Source organism: Endocarpon pusillum, assembly GCF_000464535.1.
Source record: "Endocarpon pusillum Z07020 unplaced genomic scaffold scaffold1372, whole genome shotgun sequence".
Lineage (NCBI taxonomy): Eukaryota > Fungi > Ascomycota > Eurotiomycetes > Verrucariales > Verrucariaceae > Endocarpon > Endocarpon pusillum.
In genome coordinates this window covers 273,122-288,532 of record NW_006916003.1, presented here as the reverse complement: position 1 = coordinate 288,532, position 15,411 = coordinate 273,122, and the positions used below count along the sequence as shown (strand labels likewise).

At 48.6% G+C, this 15,411-nt stretch overlaps 5 protein-coding genes across 5 annotated transcripts; 1 reads left to right on the top strand and 4 right to left on the bottom strand.

Annotated features, from left to right (window-relative positions):
* Positions 1–2,002: 2,002 nt before the first annotated feature.
* EPUS_02039 (uncharacterized protein) lies at positions 2,003–2,632 on the bottom strand (the record flags this gene model as incomplete). The annotated part of the gene is made up of 1 exon (XM_007801871.1): positions 2,003–2,632. One exon carries the CDS (start codon positions 2,630–2,632, stop codon positions 2,003–2,005), a length of 630 nt encoding a protein of 209 aa, XP_007800062.1.
* Positions 2,633–4,570: 1,938 nt separating this feature from the next.
* Positions 4,571–7,419, bottom strand: EPUS_02038 (uncharacterized protein; the record flags this gene model as incomplete). Its single annotated transcript, XM_007801870.1, has 2 exons — positions 4,571–6,781; positions 6,829–7,419. The coding sequence occupies 2 exons, from the start codon at positions 7,417–7,419 to the stop codon at positions 4,571–4,573; spliced, it is 2,802 nt and encodes a 933-aa protein (XP_007800061.1).
* Positions 7,420–8,382: 963 nt separating this feature from the next.
* EPUS_02037 (uncharacterized protein) lies at positions 8,383–10,100 on the bottom strand (the record flags this gene model as incomplete). The annotated part of the gene is made up of 3 exons (XM_007801869.1): positions 8,383–9,752; positions 9,800–9,930; positions 10,042–10,100. The coding sequence occupies 3 exons, from the start codon at positions 10,098–10,100 to the stop codon at positions 8,383–8,385; spliced, it is 1,560 nt and encodes a 519-aa protein (XP_007800060.1).
* A 950-nt stretch (positions 10,101–11,050) lies between these two features.
* Positions 11,051–13,091, bottom strand: EPUS_02036 (uncharacterized protein; the record flags this gene model as incomplete). Its single annotated transcript, XM_007801868.1, has 3 exons — positions 11,051–11,428; positions 11,569–11,922; positions 11,976–13,091. 3 exons carry the CDS (start codon positions 13,089–13,091, stop codon positions 11,051–11,053), a joined length of 1,848 nt encoding a protein of 615 aa, XP_007800059.1.
* Positions 13,092–13,948: 857 nt separating this feature from the next.
* On the top strand, positions 13,949–15,367 carry EPUS_02035 (uncharacterized protein; the record flags this gene model as incomplete). The annotated part of the gene is made up of 3 exons (XM_007801867.1): positions 13,949–14,075; positions 14,268–15,131; positions 15,189–15,367. 3 exons carry the CDS (start codon positions 13,949–13,951, stop codon positions 15,365–15,367), a joined length of 1,170 nt encoding a protein of 389 aa, XP_007800058.1.
* Between the last annotated feature and the right edge of the window lie 44 nt (positions 15,368–15,411).

The following is a 15,411-nucleotide window of genomic DNA, read 5'->3' as shown; positions in this document are numbered from 1 at the left end:
GTTCGAAATGCCAATTTGTGGCAATTGATTCCCAAAGATTGTGTTAGCTAGAGATCACGAAAATTTCAACATTTTCGTAAATTACAGAATTTCAAGATATTTACTTTGCCAGTCTATTTGCATTTCATCCCATCAAGACCAAGTTAGTCCTTATACAGATACAACTAGTCTTGTTCAAGCAACAGAGATCATGTAATACAGGTTATCTTATGACTTAATTCGTATAAATGATGGAGTTCTTGAAAATATGCGCTAAAATAGCTCCTGGTAGTACTAGCTGAGGTGTATCTTAAATTTATTTCATCTTTCCGTAAATCTCACCCAAATAGGTTTCATCTCAAGGATCCGAAAGATTTCGGCGACCCTGGGCGTGGTGCTCCACGCTGACTGGCAGCGGCTCACTATGAATTCTTAGCTCAAGGAAGCAGAGAGAAGTCAGATGACAACCATGAGACTGCAGTTGCACTAGGATTCGCTTGCGCAGCCTATCGCATGAAATACAAGCAGCCATTGACATGTGAGCTAATCAAGAAAAATGAAACGTCCTCACGTATAAGGATTAGTGCATTGTGGCTTGTAATTAGCGATAAGCTTAAGCGATCAGGCCTGATTGTTGGAATTGGCCGTACGCGTACAGCCAAATCCTTGGCATCAAATGACCGCACTCTGCGCAGTACTAGTAGTATTAGCCTCTCCTCCTTCTAGAGATAGATTCTTTATTTTTAGAGTCTATATTAGATACTCTTAAATAAAATTTAAATTTAATACTATATAACTCTTTAAAGCCAATTTTCAATTAATATTAATATATATATATATATAAGTAGTTTTAGCCCAAACTGATATAGCTTACTTATTATGTAGGGCGGAATGATAAATTAGGCTGTAATCTTGGTTCTTGTCCTCAGACGTGCTAGCGTACATTGACTTAGTCATCGTCGAGCCACAGAGCACGGCTGAGAAACTGAGGCAAACGCCCTCCTCCGGTCCCTCCGTGCAACCCCCTCATCCTCCTCTCGCCCGTGAATCACGTGAATCACGCCCTCCCTCCCCGCTTCCGCAGACTCAACTCCGCCACACCGATGCCTCGCCGCTCCTATCATTAATCCTCCTACCGTCACCACACCAGCCGCCACCTCCTCCTCCTCCTCCTCTACTCGTCTCTTAGACCCACCCCACCGCTGCATTCCATTCACGTATTGTAAATCTGCACAGGGATGGCAGATCAAGCCGAACGCTTCGCCCAGCTTTTTTCCAGAGCGGGCATGTGTGAGGATGTTTATTGCAATTTGTGCCAGCTGAGGGAGAGGAGATAGTAAGAATCCCAAAACGCGGACACAGAAAGAAAGCGTGCTGCGACCCGGTCGACCGGCTTAGAGATGGATTGAGTACGGAGATCACTATAAGTACTACGTATAACCGGTGGAGCTGCGGTGATGTAGGGATCGTGAGTAAGGGGAAGGGGTTGAGAGCACGAAGGAGATGGGAGAGATGAGACATCATGATATTATGGGTTTGACCCTGTACGAGTTAGCGGACGAGTGATTCATCAATCAGTTATGTCTTGTTAAACTGAGACACGAGGCGGTAGTTAAAAACTGGATGACAATTAAAATGAGTTGAGATTAGATGGAGAAGCCGAGTCTTTCCTAGTTTTAAATGTGTCAATGAAGGCTTAGTACAAGTTTGTTCCAGCCTTGACCTCCGGTTTACATAAGATTAAAGCAGATCGCATCCTACGCTTACCCCGGATCTTATGCCACCAAAGTAAGCCCGAATGCTAGTGCAGTAGACGTTACCTTGCGCTTAATGCGGCCTCAGTAATCCAAAGCGCCCAATCCAGCCCCTGATTTTCTATGGTAAAAGGCACAGCCAAAGACCAATCAACCATTCACAAATCATATTCCTACATCAACTCCCTATCCATCCTGGATCCTTACCTTGTCCAACTGGAACCCACTCAGAAAAATCTCCCCTTCCCACTCATCTCACCTACATATTATCACCCAACCTCCGGGCTGCCGCATCCCAGCCACTGACGCACAGATAGCACTTGCAGTCCAGGACATGATCGGTCTGCAAAAACCCCGGGGAACTCGCGGAGCTGATGCGCCATTGGGTGCCGGACTCGGAGTACATGCTCGGGCGGCAGTTGTGGCAGAAGCATCCCATAGGGTGCGGGTGGAAGGGATGGGCGCTGGCGGCGGCGATGACGGCGGCGGGGATGGGGCTTCCGAATAGCGGGTCTGGTTGTGGTTGGGCTTGTTGTGATGGATGGGAGGGGCGGGATTGGGATTGAGATGGAGATGGTCGTTGTGACTGTGGAGATGGTCGTTGTGATTGGGGAGATGGTCGTTGTGACTTGGGAGATGGTCGTTGTGACTGGGGAGATGGTCGCTGTGACTGGGGAGATGGTCGTTGAGGGGGATTGGGATGGAGATGTTCGTTGTGACTGTGACTGTGACTGTGGTTCTGCTTGTTGTGATGGATGGGAGGGATGGGACTGGGATTGGGATGGTCGTTGTGATGATGATGGTCGTTGTGGTTGTGGTTGTGAGTCTCGTAACGGACGAGAGGAGGGTGGGGAGGTGGGCTGGCGCTGCGATTTGATTTTGGTCAGGCACGGCCCCATGATTGATTGATTGAGTGATTGATTGAATGGACTGGTTGTTAGAAGAGTGGAAAGAGAGGATGAGTGATTGATGTAGTCAATGTCCGAAAGAGGTAGCCCTGATCAAATCTCCTTATACTTATACTTATATAAATTATATACATTGTACGATGGCCCAATTCACATACAGAGTCAGCGGTAATACCATGATAATATAATACGTCTTGGGTAGCAGGACGGTTTGACCAAGTCACACACATTACGGAACACTGTCTGGCGTAACCATGGTGAGGGTGGGCCGCATCGGAGGTCCTCCGGACCCTGTCAGGCCTTGGCGTCTGCACGTGACATGTCAAGTCTCAGTCACATGACACCAGAGAAAGTTACTCGTAACTAGAAAATCAATCAACTTTTGACTTTCCTTATTTCACACCCCGACCGGTCTAGACTTTGGAGGTAGATCTTCCATAGTCATAATTACCTTGTGGCCAACCAGATCTCCATGTCTCAATTCAAGATGCACTCGGTCAGCATTGGTATTGGCTCAAGCTAACTAACTTAGTACACGTTTCCTCACGCAAGGTGACAGGTATTGACACTCTATCGCTCCAACTTGGTGAAGGGTGCTTGTCTGGGTAGCTGACTCGGAACTTCCGAGCTGCTTGGATTGTCTCCATCGATCGTCCATGCTAATCTTGCCAATATAGGCATTGATGCTCACAGGCCTGGAAGACTAAGGACCGGCCAAATTAATCTACGCGGAAGATATACAGATGTTGTTTTTGGCAGATAAAATATATGTTAGCGGCCAATTATGGCCGCGTTCGATTTACGTCAGACAGGTCAAGGATGAGATGATTAAGCGCTCGCCAAGGTGGTAAGTATGATTGATTTCTGTTCAGAGAAAACTTGGTAGTCGAACAGCTCAATCTATCGTGAATTCAAAGGAATTGACAAAACCGGATCACTATCATAGGGCATTAAAGAACGCTTTGATAATGACGACAATTTCTCCAATTCTTACAGCTCTCCTGTAGAGCAAATTCAGACAGACAGAACAATACTGCTCTCCTCGGCTTCATCAAAACACATCTTCAGGCTAATCCCACGATTTCTGCATAACCCGAGCACCCTCAACCATGTTCGTACCAAGAACCTCGCTTTGGCGTGCAGCTATTGGCCCGTGAAGACTGTTCTTCCTCTTCTCTAATCCCTGCAACGCTTCCCGTACTAGAAGTTTTGGTACAGGCGAGATATGCTCCCCCGGTCTAATCCATGGCGCGCTGGATGATGATCTTTTTGGGCAAGTTGAGCTCGAAGTTCCTGTCTTCTCTTTCTTCTAGCTCGCGGCGAGACTTCTGCCGCGCTATAACTCAACCCAAACTGACCGACCTCAACTACCTCTTCTGGTTGGCCCTGATGCCCGCTTTATGTACGCCAAAATCAGGGCCCGGCTCAACTTCGACTCAGCCTTGATCAGGCTGCGCCTCCACCGCTCAGGCAGCTTCCTGATGAGCGCTACCCATCTATCCATCTGGAACAGACCACTGACTTGAATCACCGTCTTCACCCTCGACTTCCAACTCGTTCGATATAATCCTCGCGCGCGCACGTCGGAGATTCATTGTTCGCTCTGCCCTTTTTTCTCCATTTCCCATTTTCTTTTTCGATCAGAGTACGGAGTATTGAGGTACATACATGATCAAACGAGCATCATTGGCGTTCTTTTCTTTTATGGGGGGAGTTTTGCATGGATGGATGATAGACTTCTCACTGGCGAAAGCGACACGAAAGTATGTACGTGGTAAGAGATAAGTCCATGTTGCATTCGTGATGATAGTATGTGTTAAAATGACCTAGAGAATACACGGTACGATGGGTGCGGCCTGCTAAGTCAGCATCTGCAGAAAAACGCGATTCTGCATTTCTTGTTGTTTAATGTGAGAATTATTAGATCAGTCAATCAACAGGCATAGCCTCACCACCACCATCACCACCACTACCGAGATGCGCTTCCCAAATACTTGAAGCACCCTCGCATCTGGCGTCTAGACCTGATACCTGACAACCGCCACCCCAAGACTGATCAAGCACATCACTAACCCTCTCAACTGCCTTTCTGCCAATGAGTCCCGCAAAAATCCTCATCCGTTCCTCCTTTCCCATCTGCACGAATGCGCGGAGACCCCACAACAGAGCGCCACTACTGCATTCTCCTTGCTTCTGCTGATGTTCCTTTTGCTGGTGATCGTGATGATCTGCGCGCTTTTTGAGCATGCTTAATACCACCTGTGCTGCGTAGGGGTTCAGTCCCGCTTTCATGAGGAAGAGCTCCCACACGGTTTCGGAGGGGAGGAGGGTTGGACTAGGACCGCTGGCATTAGGTAGCGAATCTTTCGCGATGAGGGCGTATGTCCATTGGTAGAGTGGGAATGAAGTCGCTGAGGCTCGTTTGGAGGGGATACTTGGAACGGGAGGTTGGGAAGGTGCGTTTGGGATGAGTATTGGTTGTACGATACAGTCTGATTGAGGACGTGAGAGGGAAGCGCAGAATGAATTTAAGGTGGATATTTGAGAACAGGTCGTGGACGAGTCGAGGGAGGTGTCTAATGGTGGCATGGTAGTGAGAACGAAAAGCCGGTCGTACGAGTCAGAAAGACGATGAATGCGATGGAAGATTGGCGGGTGTGAAGATCCTTGTCCAGGCAGAGATCGCTGCATGGTTGCTTGAAGGGTTGTGAATATAGCGACGCTGGTGGGTGTGATTATCATGTCGGGCGATCCGGCCGTGCTATTTTCGTATTCTAGATCTCGATATATTATAACCAAAGGTGGATCAGGTCGATTCTCAAGGGCCTGTGTGAGGAGACGGTTGGAGTTCAGAAGGCCAGATCGGATAATGATACTCCGTGGTGAAGTGATCTTGAACACCAGAGGTACACTGAATGTAGCTACATTTGTAGGAGGCCCTTCTGTTGGTGTTGCAGGGACCTGAATATTTTCCACCATTTTCTTCTCCAAACCTGTAGTGGGTGTTGCCAGCGTCCCATCTGCCTTTGATGCTATATCCAAACGAGGTTTTTTGTATGCGTTGCGGGTATCCATGAACCCCGCGAGAGATCCGAAAGTTGAAGGAAACAGCTTAGCTTGAGGCACCGATAGCTGACAGGGTTGGGGTGTGTTGGTGGACTCTGCCGCATCTAGAGCCCCCGGTCTCTTGAGCATTGGATGAGACATCTGCACAGCTTCATCCCTCAAAGATGAGTCTATCTCCAACTGTTCTTCATCATCTTCTTCGTTGATGCTCAAAATCCGTAGCATATCAGGTCTCCATAGTAAATCCTCCGCTTTAGTAGTAAACGTAGGCTGGCATATCCACTTGTTGAGGTGTGGCGAAGGCTCAATGGGCTCATCGGTGGGAGGGTCTAGGTGACCGCTCGGGATCGGTGCCCACCTCATCTTCCGCTCTAATGCTTTGTCGAAGCTTCTACGTGTATCTTTTAGATGGCACTCTACCATCCCCTGCACCAACGCCCTTGGATGGATTTTGGTCATGGGCGCTTGGAACGTGACGTTATCCAGCTTTGGCACCTCAACCCGCGTGATGATATCTGCTGGTTCGAGTTTCTCCCCGGCCAGGTTTTTTTCGATTGCGTTTGCTGCTTCATGAGCCAATTTTGCAAAGAGCTCGTCCTGGAAAGGCTGATCAGTACCATTGCAGCTGAGGTCCTCCCATTCCATTAGTTCTGGCAATACGTCTTTATGTGCGGAAGCAAGCCTCGTTGACTGAGCACCTCGTTCTCCAAGAGCTTTGGGCGCTGTCAAGGGCTCGAGTTCAGGTGGTTCAAGCTTAAGAAGTTTTGAAGGCTGCGCTTTCCTGACCGGAGTTTGTCCAGGTATCTCAAGAGGAGGTAATTCATCGAATGCTGGACCATGTTCGGCAAAATGCAGGAGCTGTTCCACTTGACCAACGGCCGCTGGCATTGCGTTCTCAGACGTTATGCTCATCTGGTTCGAAATATCTTCATTCACCTTTTCCATCTGTTCGTCGTGACCATCTGGGACATCGGATATTAATTGCATGCGTAACGGGGATGATGAAGGAATGTAGGGCTCGTGATCAGCTTCGCAAGGTAGTAGTGGCGGAGATATTGGCTCGAGACGAGAACGCTGATAAACGTTAGGGCGAAGTATTTCTGCGCTGTCGACTTGCTTACCTTTGTACAAGTCATTCCTTCCTCCATGATAGCATCATGCATCTCAGGTGTATAGACAGGCCGGAGAGTATCTTGCAATGCTTTGAGAATCTCTCGAGTTGTCTGTAATTTTTCTTCTGCAAGCTTCTTATCCCACTCGGCCGCGAGGCCTGTTAGTGTAAGAGTATTATCGAGCTCTTCATCCTCGTGCTCAGCTGAGTCGATGCATTGCAGATTCAAAGATGCCTTGGGTAGTTTCCAAAAGCGCATCTTGTTCATATCATTATCATGGTCTGTTCTTAGGACTGGTTGTTCAATTTTCAAATTCTTCACCCGATGATGATCGGACAGAGTATCATGAGAGGGTAGCGCCTGCTGGGTCGTCATACATGATGCCAAAAGTGAGGCTGCTTTGCTGTCAAGCCCGAACTTGGTCTCGGTGGGGAGTTCGAAGCATGGCAACTTGAATTCTGGGAGGCTGGCATTTGCAATGGGCAGAAGTAGATTTGAAGGAAGATATCTGCCAATGTCCTGATGGAGGTGATTGTCAGCAAGCCCGTGAAAACGTGCATACTCAATTAGAGAAGGCTCTGCATCATCGACACCGGACATATTGCCGAATTCTAAAGATAGATAAGACAATAAAGATATGTAGAGCTCCACAATCGTGGGCAATGAGGAAAGATGTAGAGTAAATGATAGAAATTTATTAATGTGCTGGTGCCTTCCAGCCTGAGCTCGAACAATGCTTGCCAAGAACTTTTCTTCTGGTGTACTACAGTAGTTTGTTTGTAGTGGTGCATTGGTAGTCGATGCGAGCGAATGAGCGCGCGCGAGAAGAGAGGAAGGAGGACGTAGAGGTATAGGTTTAAATGATGTATATCAAGGTTAGCCTGGTTAATAGGGAGCATGGCTCGTTGGTGTGCACTTCAGCTAGATGAAAGAAAGACAGCCGAAGAGCGAAGAGCGTATGACTTGCATTGTTACATTCTATAGCTATTTGGCATTTAGCACCTCAGTGACTATGATTGGATATCCATATATCATACCTATTAACTGGGGAGGAATATCAGGGGGCATTGATATCATCGTCCTAAGACCTCCATCCACAGCATCAGGATTGATGGACATGGTTGCAAGGAAGTTGATGTACGTGGACGAGTGTGTAGGATGGTCTGTCATTTCTGGGCCTGGGATTAGCCTTACAGCTCCAAAGAAAGTGACGGGAATGCTTCATACTTACCGCAACATGACGACCTTGGCAGCCGCCTCGGTATGGAATGGGTTTCCGACTCAGGTTGGCCGCCATTCTTCCCTCTGGGCATTGGCTTCAAACTTTGCACAAAATCTGTTGGTGTACATAATGATCACCAAAGTACGAAAGGAATAGGGGTGGCAGCCTTGGTCTCGCGGTTGGTAGGGGAGTAGGATCGTAGAAAGTAGATTCGAGGCACATTTTTGGCTTGAGAAATGCTTCGTGTGGTCGCCGAGATATTCCACGCATTCCATGGGAAGTAGATCATTGCGGATGGGGTATCATAACGAGCAAGTCTCAGTTTTCGTCTCGTGAGCTGCTCACCAGGCCGTCTTGTGACTTGTTCGACCGCTGGCATCTGTTCTGCCTAGAAATAGCTCCTGTACACCATCCCTCGCGCTACCCACTTTGTCGGCCACTTCGTACAAGCTTCTCTCAAACTCACCAAAGACGTATCGAAGAAGGTTGACCGGATCATCTTCGCCTTGAAGGCCAGACGCCCTGCCATCTCTTCCCGTCACCTCACGTTGTTTCACTACAATCTTGTTCTCCACACTCATCACGAATTCCTCGATCTCGGTGAGCAGTGACTTATTTTCAGCGAGGGCTTTTCTCATCTCGTCAGTCTTCCGATCGAAGAAGTCAACTATATTGGTTGGTACCCCAGCTGGTGCGTCTTCATCCTCGTCACCTGGCAATTGCAAGCTTCTTGAACCGCCTGTGCCACTTCCTCCACGAATGCTGCGTTGCAGGGTTTGGGGATGATTCCACCAGCCTGACAAGCCATGGCCACCATAAACCCCGGAGACGGATGCCGCTGGGCCGGTCACTGAAGCTTGATATTGCGCAGGCATCTTGAGCCGGTCAACTTCTCTGAAGCAGACCTTGGCTTCATTCGCGTCTTTCTTCACGACGTTCTCTTTGAGATCTTGAATCTCCTCTGCGTCATTTTCTAGACCGGTTTCCACCTCCTCTAATTTCTGTGCAACGTAAGCGACGTCATTGGGAATATTAGAACCTGTAGCCGCAATCGCAGGAAGAAGATTGGATACTTCATTGCACCTGTTGATTTCATTCAGTATAGCGGTGTCGAGGTTGAGGATTTCTCTTTGGAGGTCTTCAGTAAGGTGATCAAATTTAGTAGTAGGGCGAAGATGCTCGAGATCGATTCTGGTGCCAGAGCTTGAAGCACCCAAAGTCGTCTGTTGGCCAAGGTTGAGCGTTGCTGCTGGCTGAGAGGCACCGCCCTGGTTGGATCCACCAAGAAGGCTACCCGCTTGTGGTGCTTGAGGTTTGCTGAAGAGACCTTGGCTTGGCTGGGAGGGCATGGCGCCGAACAGGCCACCTGCCTGTGAGGATTGGGAAGAATCCCCCCCAGAAAGACCGCCACTTGGTGCAGTCTGTGAGGAAGCAGTACCAAAGAGCCCTCCACCTTGTGTTGATTGTGAAGTTGATCCGAACAGACCACTACTTGGAGCAGTCTGCCCTGCAGCCGTTCCGAAGAGGCCGCCGCTGGAGGCTGGTTTTGATGCGGCGGCACCGAAAAGTCCACCATTCCAAACAGTCCTCCACTGGCTGGCTGTGATGATGTTGCTCCAAATAATGCAGTGCTGGCTGGCTGAGATGTTGTCGAGCCCAAGAGACCGCCACCAGCTGGTTGTGATGCTGTAGAACCAAACAAGCCTCCACTCTGGGCAGGCTGTGAGGTGGACCCTCCAAACAATCCTCCGCTCTGACCTGGCTGAGACGATGCGCTGCCAAACAATCCACCTTGCTGTTGTGATTGCGATGTAGTCGTAGAACCAAAACCTCCGAACAATGAGCCTGCAGCAGGTTGACTTGAAGCTGTGCCGGCTGGATTTGAAGCGCTATGTGTAATTTTGTCAGCTAATGCTCCCAGGTTCAGTGATATAAGTTTGCGTGTAGAATGCCCCAGAGATTGGACAAGTGCTCGGAGGGAGATTCAAGAATCTGCTTACTTCGCGGCCGACGTGCTGATACTCAAGCCTAAGCTTGGCTTGGACCCGCTGCCAAACATGTTTGCTGGTCTAAATAAGGATGTAAGGGGTTTTTGATTAAGGGCAATGTTCGACAACCCGCAGTGGAACGCGTGCAACTTTCGACGGAGCGCGCCAAGGAGAAAGGAGGTGATGTAAATCTTGGCATTCAGTACTGTACAACTTGAACTTGAAGTTACCGGGAGAAGCGCTCTAAAAATGACGAGGTATTGGTACTTAGTAATTTAAACAGACGTATATTATTTTAATGATAGTCAGGAGGCTCAAATGACCTATATTCAGTCATAGTTTGATCGTTATTTTCCTAAAATGACGTCTGAAATAACATAATTGTTTTGGATTTCAGATGTTCAACTGCATAACTCTATGTAACCTAGATCATATCACGATTAGGCCGAAACTAAGCACACATTGATGGTAATTTAGGCATAGTTTCAAGGGCCTTCTCCTGCTGAGCACTGGTAGAGTAACGAACATTCTGTCCCCGGCCCAGCCTGACGCTGTTTTCCATTCTTGTTGGTGTATTGGCAGCCTTTCTATAATCTACGGAGCTCAAGCTAATCGAGTTATAAGATGGACATCAAGTGCAGTTGCCCTTATCTATGTGCATCTGCAATTGACCCCTGTTCCATAGTATAACTGTTCACGTTGTCTGATGAGGAGGAACAGGGCAGATTGAAATACCACGTTCCCAGAAGCTGAAGCCAATATTCAACGGAAAGGAACATACCAGCGGAACGAAAATCTCAACATTGTTCAAAATGGTGGAAAGCCGGCTCCAGATGAAGTCAACATAGTCGCCACATCTAGCTGCAATCCCAACAGCCTCGACCGCACGGCTAACAGCAGAAAATTCAAGCAGGGGACTGCGTCTGGCTCGTATGAAAGCACTCAAAGATTCTAATGAATGTAGAGTAGACCTCAAAATCCAAACATACTACCAACAGCGACAACACTACTCTGTCATCATTCAGCAATCGCGCGAATCACCCACTGTCCCCGACTCAATATACTGCTGCCGCCTGTTTATGCGCCTCTTTTGCCTTCTCCTACGGCTCCTGGACCTGTTCGTCCCCAGGGCTCCCAGAACGAAGTCAAGCACATCCCTTACACCGTCCACGATAAAATCGCGCAGCTTCTCACTGAATGCGACGACCAGAGCAAAGAGTGCAATGGCTATCGAGATTGGGAATATGATGGCCGCAATTTGGTAGAGAGGCAGGCTACTCGCACCCGGGTCCCTGACGTTCATGCCGAACCAAGTGGCTAGGAATGACATTGGGAGGAAGATGATTGTCACGACGGTGAGTAGGAGGACTGTGCGCCCATACCGAGCAGACTCCTGGGCCTGAGGATGTTATTCGTTAGCGGGATCGCATGTTTTGGGTGGGGTGTCCGCCAGTGATATGTGTCTTCATTGGAAATTAGGAGACTTGCCTGGTGTCGAGAAGACCGTGTTTCTGAAAGGTTGGCTTGCTTTTGCTTGACATCCATTTGAGTTTGAATTTCGTCGTAGGCCACGTGGGCAGTTTTTGCAATGCTCGCCCACGTGTCTCTACGCTCCTTCACCATCTCGCCAATAGTTTTGAGACTTCGGCTGTTTTGCGACCGGAGCAGTGATGCGACAACATCTTGTTGCCGGTGCAGGATGTAATCGACGCAGCTGAGTTCGTCAATGATGTCCTTGATGTCTTGTACTAGGGACGTCTCGACACTGATGGAGAAGGCTGCGTCTTCGAGTTTGCCAGCCGTTTCCGCCAGGGAAGCTTCCTGGTCTTCTAGATCTTTCAATTCTCTGGACTTCAAGCAAAAGTTGTTAAATGCCAACTTTTGACTATTCCTCTGGCGGTTCGATCTTAGCTAGGTGCTGAGGAAGATGTGTTAGATAGACTTACGACAGTCCCAATAGCTGCCGCGAAGAACTCGACAAACCATTTGTCCTGCTCCAGCTGTCGCTGAAAGAAAATACCTGTGCAATGCTCCAAGATCGCCGCCACAAGATTGTTTGCCGTTCTCAAAGGTGGCTGCAGCCCCCTTTCTAAATGCTCAATGATGCTATTATAAACATTTGCGGAATCATAAGCACCGTTGAACCTATCGGGGAAGGCTGTGACGACGAGATCCGGCTGCGATCCTTCTTCGCTGACCCCCGTGCCTTTGATCACCCACAGCCACAATTGATCGACGACCATCATTTTGACCGAGTCCGGATGCGTCTGCGAAGTGAAACTCTGCATGACTTGCTTGTATTGTGGCAGTGATCTAGTCATACCAAAATCATGATAGTAAGCCTGATGAAGAGACCGTCGGTCATGGAATGGAGCTGTTCCATGGTGTAGATATTCCGCGACAAAGTCTCTGTCTGGCTGTGGTTTCCCAGGCTTGTTTGCTGAAATGGATCGTGTCAAATCCTCCCTTTCTGTCCACGCGTCATAGGATTCCCAATGTAGGAACGGTAGGTATAGGACGATATTATCTCTACTCCCTCCAGTCGAGCCATTTGTATCCGACATTTCGTCTTCCAAATTGGAGGAGAACTGAATACAGGTGGGCCCCATGAATCGAGTTTGGATCTGATCAGATGCTTTTCCGTGAAACAAGTCGGCCCAGAGATCCTTTCGAAGGAGCGGATTCTTCTTTGGCGAGTTCTCTGAACTCTCGGGTATAGCTATACCTCGTTCTTCACATACTCTTGCCATTAGTTCTTCAATCCAGCTCATGCAATTTGCCCTCAAGTGAACCCATCGAAGGCTCACTTTATGCTGCTTCGCCCCGTTCATGATTTGCGCAGGCCCTCGACGCGTCAGGTCCTTGACTGAAGGTCTCTGGAAGGTAAGACCCTCTCTGGGTTTGGCAGTCTGAACGTCAATGTCGACAATCGTGGCATGCTTGATTGTAGTATCATCAGGTTTGCAGGCATCATTGCTTCCCACAGTTGTACTCTCTGTACCTGTTAAGACGGATAGAGAGAGCCCACTTGACCGTCGACCTTGACGATCGACCAATGCCATAACTCGGCCGGAGCCTCGTAAGGTCGTTATTAATATTGCAAAGAAGAACAGAAATCAAGAACAACACATACGGAATTTAGCAATGATTTAGTGTACAGAAGCAGGCGCGAATAGCTCTAAATATGATGTGAATCCATAGAGCCAAGAAACGAAAGTACTTTCTGAACCTGTCCTATATGTCGTATCCTCGACCGTAAGAGCGGGACTAATGGCTGCCTGAACGTGTCTCCACAGGGCTGACTCGGAATCGGCCCCCGTCTCCCTACCTCGGAACAGGATTCTGATCTATAAAGGCAGCCAGACAAGATCGACACTGATGAGTCAGTGAAAGCTGAGCTGGACAGTGGCGCAGCAGATGGCAGGCTTCAGGAGCCATCGAGTATTCGGGCGACCACCCAATGTCATATTTATCAGGTGTAAGGACAATCAAAATGGTAAGGGTAGTTTGGAGCCTCGCCATGCTGTACCTGTGACGTTTGGTTCTGGCCGTTCCAAAAGCGTTGCAAGTTGTCAAACGCGAATTCTGCACTCGCTGCCCCGTGGGCCCAAAAGCGTTTCTGCCTGCATTTGGACTAGCCTGTTGTGCATCAGCCAATGGCGAAGTAGAAGGGTCTGAGTTGGAGATATTCCCCGCGTGTGCGGTACATACTGGTTCTCTGAGGAAGCTCCTCTGCCATTTCAAGCCCAATGGAGAGTGAGCTCAAGGTAGATTTTCCTGATCCTAACATGAAATTGGACCGCAGAGTACGTACTCCGTAACCTCAGTCTTCAAAACCCTCTAGAAAGTTGCTGTGCAGGTAACATCGACTCATTGTCCTTAAATATATCAAGCTAGAAACTCCAGCAGCATAATTCAGATGTCAAGGCGAATGGAGGCAGATCTACGATTGAAACGTCCCAAGCTGCTAGCATTCAATTCAGCTCTCAACAACACCAAACAGGAGGCATCAGCACAGATACTGCGAAGCAATGGTCGCAACTATTGTGCGAACAACTACTTCAAAAGTGCCCAGTGGTAGTAATCTCTGCACAGTACATAGCGTGTCAATCACTCATGCTCTGCAGGACCCCTGATGGTACATCTATCATCACTAACTCGGCCGATAATTGTGTTCGAACCTTTATAGTGTGGGGCTTTCTTGATCGAATTCTGTTGCGTGCTGATCGAATGAAAAGGCAGGCCACCAGATCTACTCGAGGATAGGAAGCAGGAACTTCCGTTGGACTCCTACTCCGATATACGCTTCGTAGAGGCTGTAAAGGCCTTTACGACATACCCTCTCTTCGATCTGCAGGACACAACAACAAGTCTACTTCTATGCTCCATTCCAGACCACCCCATTCGGCTGCATTCAGCACTCTCTAGCGAGCTGATTGCATCTTATCCGTTTGTGAACACCACCACGGAGGCCTATATTGCTCCTCACTCCTTGCTCTTTACTGGCCATGGACGAAATTTCATCGCTGGCTCGAGCAATCTTGTTGCCACATTTGATGTTACCCGACCCGGTCACGGGCCTTCTAGCCTGTTTGTGACAGCAGCCAGCCGTAGATCGAGAAAGCTAAATGGTTCGATTGGCTTGAGAGGTATAGTTTCTGCGCTTTCTATAGATCCGGCTTCGAAGGTTCTGGCAGCAGGTACCTTTTCACGCCATGTCGGCTTATATGATGCTGCCGGAGAGGGAGAATCTCTTGGTGTGTTCAAACTTGAAGGAAACGAGGCCGATGGCAGAATTAGCGGGAGAGGTATCACACAACTGATATGGAGTCCCTGTGGTCGATACCTGTACATCGTTGAGAGACAGAGTCACGGCATTATGGTTTACGACATCCGCAAATCCGGGCAGCTACTAAGTTGGACTGAGGGCAGGATGGCTGAGACCAATCAGAGACTACAAGTCGATCTTTTCAATTCTCCAAACGCTAGTGGTGATCTTGAGTTGTGGGCGGGCGGAGTTGACGGCAATATTCGTGTGTGGAGGAACACTCATTGTCAAGAGGGAGGACAGCAACCAGATCTAGACTGGCATCTTCACGATGGTAAGAAGTCACAACATGATGCAACAAATTAAGAACCATGGCTGACAAGGCAATTAGACGCAGTCTCTAGCACAACCGTCCACCCTTCCGGCACTGTGGTTGCAAGCTGTTCCGGACAGCGGCACTTCAAGATGGATCAGCAGGATTCTAGCGACTCTGACGAGAGAAGCGACGATGGTACTGATGTGGTTATTAAAAAGACTTTTGACAACAGTCTGAAGCTTTGGACAATATGAGCATCCTTTCTCCTCGCAAGCCCGGCTCTGACACCTGGCTGTCT